General features: G+C 49.0%; 1 protein-coding gene across 1 annotated transcript in view; it reads right to left on the reverse strand.

Annotated features, from left to right (window-relative positions):
- CFAP251 (cilia and flagella associated protein 251) overlaps nt 1-12,802 on the reverse strand; it is a 173,872-nt gene that overhangs the window by 77,935 nt on the left and 83,135 nt on the right. The window contains exons 12-13 of the mRNA XM_068119135.2: nt 1,650-1,900; nt 556-707 (exon numbers count right to left, since the gene is read on the reverse strand). Coding sequence (XP_067975236.2) covers nt 556-707; nt 1,650-1,900 — 403 coding nt within the window. The remainder of the gene's footprint in view (nt 1-555; nt 708-1,649; nt 1,901-12,802) is intronic.

The following is a 12,802-nucleotide window of genomic DNA, read 5'->3' on the forward strand; positions in this document are numbered from 1 at the left end:
AAAGATCAAGGTTTTGGATTGGGGAAGATAAGAGATGGTGGTGAACAGCCGTTTTAAAGACCTGGAGGGAGGAGTGGGATTGAAGAGAGTGAGGGAGTTTGTTCCAGAGGCGGGAGAAAAGAGGAATGGAGGAGTGAAGGTGAGCAGAGAGTCTTGATTTTGGCAGTTTAACCGTAAGAGGGTTGCAGGCAGATCTTGTGCGACCTGTAGGAATATTTGGGGGACAGAGCCCAGAGAGAGCTGGGGGAGCAAGGCCGGAGAGGAGTCAGTAGAAGACGGTTTGGATGGTTTGGTCATGTGTTGAGGAAGGATGAAAGTGACTGGTTGAGAAGAGTGATGGAAATGAATGAAGAAGGAAGTAGAGGACGGGGAAGACCGAGAAAGACTTGGCTAAAGATGGTCGAAGAAGAAATGCGGGCAAGGGGGTTAAGAAGGAGAGATGCAGAAAATAGGGCAAAATGGAGAAGATTGTCATGGGGACCGCAAGGCTAACCCCCGCTCTAGCAGGGAAAATGGCCTTAAAATGCATGTTGTTGTTTGTTGTTGTACACTCACAGCCGAGGCGAGGAAATGGGAATCTGCAGAGAAAGTGAGCTTTGTGATAGCACCATGAGCATAGCGGAATGGTTGTTCCAGGACATCCTGCAACTGGGCACACTCCAGTATGCGTACACTGCCATCCGTGAAACCAACGGCCAACTCTGAACCTGCCACACCAAGTCACTCATTGAAGCACATCATATAATGCATCACTGTTGTCATGTACTTCACAGATTCATAGTTTATTCACTGTAGTTATGTGTTTAACACACGAACGGGGTTAAAGATTACCACAGAATGCACTAAAATACCAATTGAGCACAAAAAACCCAACTATTAAATTCAAAGAGAACAAGTGCCAAATGCATACAGTAATCGAGAGTAAGAAATGAATGAATAAATGAACTACATGGTATTCAGAGAATACTTACCCTGCACTGTCGACTTGGTGCAAGCCAACTCTTCTGTTTTTGAAGGTTATTTTTTTTTTTTTTTCATCCAATATGGCTGCTAGACCATGTGAGCGATGACATCACAAATTTATATTCTCTCATATAATTGTTGCATAGATTACGCTCAATAAATTTCAAACTGATCAGACGAAGTGTAGGTTTGAGAGATACAGAGGTGTAACGTTTTTCCAAGATGGCGTCCGTACCACGTGACCTATGACGTCATAATTATGAGTAAAAAATATTCGACAGGCGGAGGCGCTCCTATGGTAAAATTTCGTGTCAATCAGACCAACGGTTGCCGAGAAAATGAATTTTAAAAATGCAGATACGTACGCACGTACGCCACATGTACGCACATACGGACGCACCGAATGCCTAACCGTGCTTTTCGCTTCGCGAGCGCAGCTTAATGAATGGCATCAGAGATGACAAGGTATGGTGGGACATAACACAGTGTTCATGATGATTCAATAAGAACTGAACTTCATCATCCAATACATTTCAATTCAATCAATGAATTAATCACTAAAATAAGGCAAGTAAAACTACTTTTCTGTCACACTCATCACATACAAGACTATTAACAATAAACCATTCACCGTTTTATTGTACAGTGCTGCACAAGGAAGTCACACAATGGGTGCAAAGACTCACCTTTGGAGTTATAGGTGAGACAGTGAATTTGTTCCGAGCGGCTAAATTCTCTGGTGTCGACACATCTCCGATGCTCAAAGTCCCATAAGCGCAATCTCCCGGTACGACTACCGACTGCCAGCAAGGGGCTCACCGGGTGTGCGCATACCACAGACACAGCACTCTCATCACCCCGCACCACCGTACTCATGTGCCCATTTCTGGGGGTCACCATGGCCACCACGGCATCTTTCGTGGCCAACATAAAGTCCCTACGACACATGCATGATACACAAGGGAGGGGCAGCTACTGGCACGGTGCCTGCAAGGGATGCTGTATATCAGAGTACACTCCACTTCAGACAGTGATTCAAATGGCACTGGCCCATAAGCATTTACATTATCAATTTTAAAGACCACAAAATACCTCAAAATGAGAGAAAATTGTGTAGTACTTGGGTCAAATTCTCAGCCTACATATTGAATGATATACAATACTGTGCAGAAGTACTGATATATATACACAAAGTGCAAAAAATTGCACATTAATTAGTTATGCTAATTAGCAAAAACTATAGCGCCATCTTGTGTCCATTAATATACACGTAGATGTGTATAACTGAATGGGAATTCAAAATATAATGAAAGAGAAAACCGCATACTGCATTGGAGTCATCAGAAGGAACCAAAAACGAGAGCTTCCAGGGAAGCAGAACTCAACTGAACTGACTGGACAACTTCAAAGTAGGTCAGTTGTCTGTACTAGATTTGACTTAAGATAGCAACCTACCTTGTGTGGTAAGAGTCTCACACACCAAGTTTGATCAAAATCCATAAATATTTGTGGACGTTAAAGTCTTAACGTCGTTTTGGAGCTGAAAACAATATGGCGGCCATTTTGTGACGGATCGGGTTGGAATGCAATAGCAACCTACCTTATGTGGTAAGGGTTAAACATTCTAAGTTTGATCAAAATCTGATAATATTTGTGGACGCTAGAGGGTTAACGTCGTTTTCATGACCAAAAACAAAATGGTCGCCTAAGTCCGCCATTTTTCAACGGTTCGGGCTGAAATGTAATACCAACCTGGTCCTTGGGGTAAGGATACTGCATGTCAAGTTTTATCAGAATCGGTTGATATTTGTGGACGTTGGAGTGTTAACGTCGAAAAGTTGAGAGACGACGACGACGACGGACGCCAGAGGGTTCAGTATGTGATGAACTGTCCAGTTGAGTTAAAAAGGTAAGGAGCAAAGATGGAGTCATCAGGAGGAACCTGGATAGGATTCGGGTTTCAGCCACGACTACTCTACCCTCAAACCTATCCAGCCACAGCCAAGGGGAACTGACAGAAATAAAAAAAAGATTCTGCAAAAATTCACTTCTCCGAAGACAGATGGATAATAAAAAGAAAGAGATAAATAAAGAAGAAGCAAGAATTAGAATGAATGAAGATAAATATGAAAAAGTAGAAAGAAATGTCAAAGGAACAACGGTCCCACAACTCCTAGCCCCAACTCCTAGCCCCAACTCCTAGCCCCAACTCCTAGCCCCAACTCCTAGCCCCAACTCCTAGCCCCAACTCCGAGCCCCAACTCCGAGCCCCACCTCCGAGCCCCAACTCCGAGCCCAAACTCCGAGCCCAAACTCCGAGCCCCACCTCCGAGCCCCAACTCCGAGCCCCAACTCCGTGCCCCAACTCCGTGCCCCAACTCCGAGCCCCAACTCCGAGCCCCAACTCCGAGCCCCAACTCCGAGCCCCAATGCCGAGCCCCAACTCCGAGCCCTAACTCCGAGCCCTAACTCGTATCCCCGACTCCTAGCCCCAACTCCGAGCCCCAACTCCTAGCCCCAACTCCTAGCCCCAACTCCTAGCCCCAACTCCTAGTCCCAGCTCCCAGCCCCAACTCCCAGCCCCAACTCCGAGACCCAACTCCTAGCCCCAACTCCTAGCCCCAACTCCTAGCCCCAACTCCTTGCCCCAACTCCCAGCCCCAACTCCCAGCCCCAACTCCCAGCCCCAACTCCGAGCCCCAACTCCTAGCCCCAACTCCTAGCCCCAACTCCTAGCCCCAACTCCGAGCCCCAAATCCTAGCCCCAACTCCTAGCCTCAACTCCGAGCCCCAACTCCGAGCCCCAACTCCTAGCCCCAACTCCGAGCCCCAACTCCTAGCCCCAACTCCCAGCCCCAACTCCTAGCCCCAACTCCTAGCCCCAAGTCCCAGCCCCAACTCCTAGCCCCAAGTCCCAGCCCCAACTCCTAGCCCCAACTCCCAGCCCCAACTCCTAGCCCCAACTCCCAGCCCCAACTCCCAGCCCCAACTCCGAGCCCCAACTCCGTGCCCCAACTCCTAGCCCCAACTCCGAGCCCCAACTCCGAGCCCCAACTCCATGCCCCAACTCCGAGCCCCAACTCCGAGCCCCAACTCCCAGCCCCAACTCCCAGCCCCAACTCCCAGCCCCAACTCCCAGCCCCAACTCCTAGCCCCTACTCCTAGCCCCAACTCCCAGCCCCAACTCCCAGCCCCAACTCCCAGCCCCAACTCCGAGCCCTAACTCCGTGCCCCAACTCCTAGCCCCAACTCCGAGCCCCAAATCCTAACCCCACCTCCCAGCCCCAACTCCCAGCCCCAACTCCTAGCCCCAACTCCATGCCCCAACTCCGAGCCCCAAGTCCCAGCCCCAACTCCTAGCCCCAACTCCGAGCCCCAAGTCCCAGCCCCAACTCCCAGCCCCAACTCCTAGCCCCAACTCCCAGCCCCAACTCCTAGCCCCTACTCCTAGCCCCAACTCCCAGCCCCAACTCGTATCCCCAACTCCTGGCCCTAACTCCGTGCCCCAACTTCTGGCCCCAACTCCTGGCCCCAACTCCTGGCCCCAACTCCGAGCCCCAACTCCGAGCCACAACTCCTAGCCCCAACTCCTAGCCCCAACTCCCAGCCCCAACTCCCGTCCCCAACTCCTGGCCCCACCTCCCAGCCCCAACTCCCAGCCCCAACTCCTTATCCTAGCCCCAACTCCGAGCCCCAACTCCGAGCCCCAACTCCTAGCCCCAACTCCTAGCCCCAAGTCCCAGCCCCAACTCCCAGCCCTAACTCCCAGCCCCAACTCCTAGCCCCAACTCCCAGCCCCAACTCCTAGCCCCAACTCCCAGCCCCAACTCCTAGCCCTAACTCCGTGCCCCAACCCCCCACCCTAACTCCGTGCCCCAACTCCTAGCCCCAACTTCTAGCCCCAACTCCTAGCCCCAACTCCGAGCCCCAACTTCTAGCCCCAACTCCCAGCCCCAACTCCGAGCCCTAACTCCGTGCCCCCAGAAAGATGTAGTCTCTGTAGAGATGGGGAAACGGTCCAGAAGTGTGGGTGATCGAGGTCCTACACCCCCTCACACACAGACACACAGACACACAGACAGACACACAGACAGACACACACACACACACACACATACACACACACACACACACACACACACACACACACACACACACACACACACACAACAGCGTGACTGACTAAAATCGCACACAGAAACAAAAAGACAGCTCTGTCTATTATAACGCCATGGCTTGCAAAAGCAGCCTTAATAGTGTTCACCAAGTGGTGGTTCACCTCGTTAATCATATTCAAAAAGGGTGTTATAACACACCCAAACTTCCTCGGCCTTAAGACTAATTAATTAAATAAACAGGCATTTCTCACTTCATTTGTGGAGCCCTTGCCAGGTGGCTTAAGCACTCCAGCAAGCACTCCAGCAAGCACTTCAATGAAATGGGTGATAAGGAACGGCTGGCCTGCCAAGCGACAGCAAGCTGATTGCTTCTGGTATGAAATGGCCGAGGAATTTTAAAAACAGATAGATTTCAAGCAGCAAATCATGTGGAAACCACTGACAGCAGACAAATAAAAAAGTTTAGGAGTCGCGGAAGGCGAGAGAACGAGGCCATTCGTAGGGTTCGAAGATGGTTTATTGTAACAGCAAGATCCAGCACACAAAACTCGAACGGAAGTCAGCATGCTTATATAAAGCCAAAAGCCCTCTTCGGAGGGCGTGGCTCCGGCAACCGCGCGTGCGTCACGTCCGCACAACCACAAGTCCAACAGGCCCGTGCATGTGTATTATGCCCAAATAAGGTAATCACATAAGGTAACCGCCACATGCGGTTACCTGCACATAAGGTAACTGCCACATACGTCCCCCCAGAATGCACGCCACGGGCCTATGCGTAGGCCGAGGCGACCGAGGGACTGGGCAAGTCCTTGGGGGAGGCTGCCGAGGTTCCTCGCGGGCCTCCCGAGGTTGCAGGTCGCGGGTGCAGTGCCGAGAAGGCTCGAGCGGTGCACGCGAAAAGCGGGTGAGCCAACCGAGGGGCTGGTCAAGGCCTCGGGGGAGGCTGCCGAGGTCCCACGCGGGCCTCCCGAGGATGCAGGGTCAGAGAAGTAGTTGCGGTTGTAGTTGTAGTTGCGCGAGGGTGACGAAGCGGCCGTGCCGCTAACGTCAGCGCGCGCGAAGGTGACGAAACAGCCGTTCCGCCAACGTCAGTGCGCGCGAAGGTGACGAAGCAGCCGTGCCTTTGGAGGGTCTTGGAATAGGTTCGCCCCTCCGGTCGTAGAGGAGGAGCCGAGCGCGGTGCGCGAACCTCATAGTCATGGCCGTCGTCGTTACCGAAACTCCGGCATTTCGAAACCGCGTTCGAAACTGCGCCCGAAGCCGTGCGGGAGAAGCCGGCGTCACCAGCTTAGGTGGCTTCCCTGGCTAGGGCGCGCTTGCCGTGTTCGTTCGCAGCCCCCGAATCCGTTCGGGGGCAGTCGGAGGTCACCAGTTTAGGAGTCGCGGAAGGCGAGAGAACGAGGCCATTCGTAGGGTTCGAAGATGGTTTATTGTAACAGCAAGATCCAGCACAATAAACTCGAACGGAAGTCAGCATGCTTATATAAAGCCAAAAGCCAAAAGCCCTCTTCGGAGGGCGTGGCTCCGGCAACCGCGCGTGCGTCACGTCCGCACAACCACAAGTCCAACAGGCCCGTGCACGTGTATTATGCCCAAATAAGGTAATCACATAAGGTAACCGCCACATGCGGTTACCTGCACATAAGGTAACCGCCACAAAAGGGTGTTATAAGTGACACTTATAACACACCCAAACTATCCCGGCCTTGCAACTAAAAACAAAAAGGGAACTCTGTTTACTGTAACGCCATGGCTTGCAAAAGCAGCCTGAATAGCGTTCACCAATCACTGCACTAGATATGGTAAATATTGTCAGATTTCACTCCAGATTTGGACATTATTTAGTCTACAGCATCCAATCCTCATATCCGAATCCAGATTTTGATGATATTTTTTAATTATGAAATGATAATCGATCGTGTTTCCAAGGCAAGGCACATTTGAGTAGGCCAAAACAAAATGGCAGCACAAGAACCCAGTGAGGTGCAGTGGGCGGACCAAGATGGCAGGCCGCCATATTGGTAAGCCGGCACATCAGGTTTTTTTCTTATGAGCACCGAGTTAATCATCTTCAAAAAGGGTATTACTAGTACCCGACTGCAAAGCCGCAATGAGCCGGCGAAGCCAAAGCCTCTTGCCACTATTTTACCCATCACTGTGGCATCAGTAGGTTAGGTAGTTGGTAGTAGGTAGGTGTAGTAGGTACCGGACCGAGTTCAAAATGACACCATTTGCATTCTGGATGAGATTAAAATTTATAAAATTTCCTTCTTGATTAATTCGGTGAATTCCGTCTCAACTTCGGATATTTCCGGCCGTGAAAAACTATCCCCTACGGGCGCGAGATTTCTAAAAAATAATTCTTCGTCAATTTTAGAATATTTGACGCCGTTTTCAGCCTCCGAAACGCGGTAATAAGCTTTTTTGAAATATTTTTTCAAATGCTTGAATCTCATTGGTTCCGGTAATTGGTGACGATTTTCGTTGACGATAACCAGGGCCCGTGTGGGCCCGGAGAACGAGGTTGGTCTTAAAGTATTTGAATTACAAATTAGAGGTGCATTAGATTGTGAATCAAAAACACACGGGTGAAACAAACTCCTATTGAACTTTTTTGCAATTGTTTTATGCAAACTTCTGCATCCGGAAGATGGCGGCCTCCATTGAGTGATTTGGTTTTTTAAATATTTTTTCAAATGCTCGAATCTCATTGGTTCCGGTGTTTGGTGACGATTTTCGTTGAAGATAACGAGGTTGGTCTTAAAGTATTTTAATTACAAATTAGAGGTGCATTAGATTGTGAATCAAACAAAGACGGGTGAAACAAACTCCTATTGAACTTTTTTGCAATTTTTTATGCATACTTCCGCATCCGGAAGATGGCGGCCTCCATTGAGTGATTTGGTTTTTGAAATATTTTTTCAAATGCTCGAATCTCATTGGTTCCGGTGTTTGGTGACGATTTTCGTTGAAGATAACCAGGCCCGTGCGGGCCGAGGTTGGTCTTAAAGTATTTTAATTACAAATTAGAGGTGCATAAGATTGTGAATCAAAAAAAGACGGGTGAAACAAACTCCTATTGAACTTTTTTCAATTTGTTATGCATGCTTCCGCATCTGCAAGATGGCAGCCTCCATTGAGCGATTTGGTGCGTCAAAGTTTTGAAATTCTCAAGGGATCCAGCAAAATCTGGCTTTTCAACATAATACGTACGGGTTCATTCACAACACCGGCTTCGCCGGCTATAACGCTCTTATAATTTATAGATTTAGCTCTTACACGACCCTCGATCTTGCATAAAAAACAACCCAAAAAAACAAAAAAAACACCTAAACACAGTTTTCATCTTTGCAATCTGTTGGAGGTCCAGCTGCAAGCATGCAAAATTTGGGGCCGCTAGGTTTCATGGTTTTGGAGTTATGGAGCCTGGAGGAGACAGACAGAAAGACGGACGGATGGACGGACACTGCCTTTTATTATTATAGACTAGTGGGGTCACCCGTGGGAATCCCACGGGCATGGAGGTGTGTGACATTTCGACATATTGAGTTAGATGCTGCACCTGCACATTCAGTTTTACAAAATGGTTACTGGCAATTTATCAGATCCATAAATGATGTAATCAACACAATTTATTTACTTCTGATAAACATGTGAATGCATGTGTGTGCACATGGGAAATACAGTTTGAAACGTGTAATTACATCTCATGTAAAATGTGACTGCAATAGCTGAAATCCTCTCCCTCCCCACCCACATCACGCACACTGCACCGGGGAGTGGGTCACACATGGAGGAGAGTGGGTCACACACACGGGGGAGAGTGGGTCACACACACGGGGGAGAGTGGGTCACACACACGGGGGAGAGTGGGTCACACACACACGGGGGGGAGTGGGTCACACACACGGGGGAGAGTGGGTCACACATGGAGGAAAGTGGGTCACACATGGAGGAGAGTGGGTCACACACACGGGGGAGAGTGGGTCACACACATGGGGGAGAGTGGGTCACACACATGGGGGAGAGTGGGTCACACACACGGGGGAGAGTGGGTCACACACACATGGGGGGGAGTGGGTCACACACATGGGGGAGAGTGGGTCACACATGGAGGAAAGTGGGTCACACATGGAGGAGAGTGGGTTCACACACATGGGGGAGAGTGGGGTCACACACACATGGGACAGGGTCACACACACAGGGGAGAGTGGGCCGCACACACGGGGGAGAGTGGGTCACACACACACGGGGGGGAGTGGGTCACACACACGGGGGAGTGGGTCACACATGGAGGAGAGTGGGTCACACATGGAGGAGAGTGGGTTCACACACATGGGGGAGAGTGGGGTCACACACATAGGGGAGAGTGGATCACACATGGGGGAGAGTGGGGTCGCTTTACTTCTCCCCCTCATTCCTTTCCAACTCCTCCTCACTCCTCTCCCCCTCCCTCAGTCTCTTCTCCCCTTCCCCCAGTCTCCTCTCCCCCTCCCCCAGTCTCCTTTCCCCCTCCCCCAGTCTCCTCCCCCCCTCCCCAGTCTCCTCTCCCCTCACTCAGTCTCCTCTCATCCTCCCCCAGTCTCCTCTCCTCCTCCCCCAGTCTCCTCTCCTCCTCCCTCAGTCTCCTCTCCTCCTCCCTCAGTCTCCTCTCCTCCTCCCTCAGTCTCCTCTCCTCCTCCCTCAGTCTCCTCTCCTCCTCCCTCAGTCTCCTCTCCTCCTCCCCCAGTCTCCTCTCCTCCTCCCTCAGTCTCCTCTCCTCCTCCCTCAGTCCCCTCTCCCTCAGTCTCCTCTCCCACTCCCTCAGTCTCCTCTCCTCCTCCCCCAGTCTCCTCTCCCCCTCCCCCAGTCTCCTCTCCCCCTCCCCCAGTCTCCTCTCCCCCTCACCCAGTCTCCTCTCCCCCTCCCCCAGTCTTCTCTTACCATCCCCCAGTCTCCTCTCCCCCTCCCACAGTCTCTTCTCCCCCTCCCCCAGTCACCTCTCCCCCTCCCTCAGTCTGCTCTCCCCCTCCCTCAGTCCCCTCTCCCCCTCCCTCAGTCCCCTCTCCCCCTCCCTCAGTCCCCTCTCCCCCCTCACTCCGGCAGTTGTTCCAATCGAGCAGGTACGGCAAATATTAGAAGTAATTGAACTTTTCTTTTGGAGCAACACAGTGTAAATCCGCCCCCTTGTCCTGTTCATTTATTTGTGAAATGTTTCGCAGAACGGTACACGCATGGTGACATCATCGGACTCGCACCGCAATGATCATCTTCAACAATATTATCCGATACTTCATGCGGATTCATTACAGCTGCTCTTGTATATGTTTGCTGAGCACACATTACCTTCCAATGTCTTTGTTGCTCAGCATCCGTCTGTGTTAACGTTCAATGGCGGTCTCGTTTTGTTCCCTCATTATTTTATTCATTTTGGAGATAGCATTTACAAACGCGAGTGGCGACACACGTATACGATGCTCACCCCTCTCCCCAAGTACCTAATTGCAACTTTTTATTGTGACTACGTCGAAAGAATGAAACATTCCGATGATATAAAGAATACAGCTCAAATGGAAAGTCCCTTGGAAAAAAGTATTTTGGGCAGTGTATAAGAACATTACATTGCACCTTTCTGTCCGACGAAAACCAAAGTTACTCTTTTCGTTACAGCGTACAAAATGACACTTTTTAAATTAAAGATTTCAAATAAACTTCTTTAAAGTGTACGTGCACATAGCTTATAAAATAAGAACGATAAAATATCTCTCAGCAATTTCCCGTCTGTGTTTATTTATTTGTTTTACATCTGTGAATTCCACGTCCATGCACATGTGAAATAGAGTTTGTTTATCAATTCTGGATGTGAACACGATTCAGCCTTGAAAACTGGTGTGAAAACAAACAAACAAAAAGATCGATGGAATGAATGGAGTGTTTAAACAGGATTACCTTTACTTCCGGATAATAATGATGAATGAAATAAGAATGAAGAAATATCTGTTGGCAATTTCCAGTCTGTGGCGATACGTGAACGAAGCTCTGCCACTCTCTCCGCATTGTTGACTTTTTTTGTGATGACCGTCATCAAATGGAAAAGTCCGCCGCAAATTTTTAATATATCGCGGCATTTTCCCGTCCGTGTTATTTGGACGGTGTATGATACATTGTGCCACAAAATTTTAATACATCTTGGAATTTTCCCGTCTGAGTTATTTTGGCGGTATATGATATATCGTGCCGAGATTTTTTAATACATCTCGGCATTTTGCGTGAATTTTCTCAATTATTGGTGAAACCGAGTCTAAAACCATCGATAAAAATGAAATCAGATGGTGAGTTAGAGCGGAGATAAAGGCGTGAGAGAGTCTCAATGGCATTTATGTCATAGGCCTTTGAAAATGCATTTCGTTCTATAAACGGAAACTTTCATCGAATTTTATTCCCGTTTCTTTTCAACCGAGTCTAAAACCATGTTAGCGACTGTGAAAAATGAAACGAGATATCGAATTAGAGTTGAAATAAAACTGTGAGAGAGAGCAAGACACCGCTGGCCTAACAAAAGAGGCCTCAAAGCTATGCGAGTAAACAAAATGGTGGATATTTGTTTTTGAAGCCCCTCCCAGACCGGGTGTAGGCATAACATATGTGTGTGTGTATATATATATATATATATATATATATACATACTAGCTGAGGTACCCGGCTTCGCCCGGGTTGAATAAGAATAATACAAATATATGATGAAAAGAACATGTATATTTTAGAGCAATATGACAGTACATTTCCTCCATGACGTTTTGTCAATTTTCAATTTCTCAAAACCTCTTGGTATACAACATTTCTGGTTTTCTTACTTGGTGCCAAGACATAAAGATTGCTTGGTTTTCCAACCCTCGAGCAGCCCACGTACAGCTGGCCATGGGAAGTACCCGGCATTGCCGGGCGGGGGAAGGGAGGGGAGGAGGAAGGGGAGGGGAGGGGAATGGGGGGGAGGAGAGGGTGGGGAGGGGAGAAGAGGGGGGGAGGGGAGGTGGGAGGGGAGGGGGGAACGGCTAGCTTGGCAAGCGATAGCAGGCTTTTTACTTTTATTTTTACCTCAATGAGGGCTATATATATAGTCCGTGCTTGGAGCCTTCAAGTTCAACATAAAGTTTTTTAATGAAAAATAATGCAGATGTATAACAATCCACCAATGCAAGTTCAGAAATGAATGCAGATCCTTTACTTTGCGATACAAACGCAATTCCCGCCATTTCCACTCACGATCGAGGCCTCCACAGTGACCGCGCCTCTTCTTCCTCCTACAACTTCGTCTTCTTTCACTCAAAATGCACGAAATTCTGCCGCATGAAATTATGTAGAGGCCTCGTCGGGGGGATACAAGGTAGATAAGGAAGGCGTTGTAACAGAAGATTCAAAATAAAAGTGGAAGAACATAAGGAAATGGGAGCTATTCTGGACCCACAGCCAAATCCGACAAACCATTGCAATACACCCCAAACTACACCCTGGAATAATTGCAGCTGGCGCGGTTTTTTTAAACCATTGATATTAAAATAAAACGTAGCCTAAAACCACCGGGATTTTATGCTGATTCCGAATCTGTGTCTAAAACTTTTCTCCGATGTGTAGTTCTTGAGTTATAAGCGGACATCCAGACAGACACACACACACACACACACACACACACACACACACACACACACACACACACACACACACACACACACACTCCTCATTTA

This window comes from Myxine glutinosa, chromosome 6, assembly GCF_964187855.1.
Source record: "Myxine glutinosa chromosome 6, kmMyxGlut1.1, whole genome shotgun sequence".
NCBI lineage: Eukaryota > Metazoa > Chordata > Myxini > Myxiniformes > Myxinidae > Myxine > Myxine glutinosa.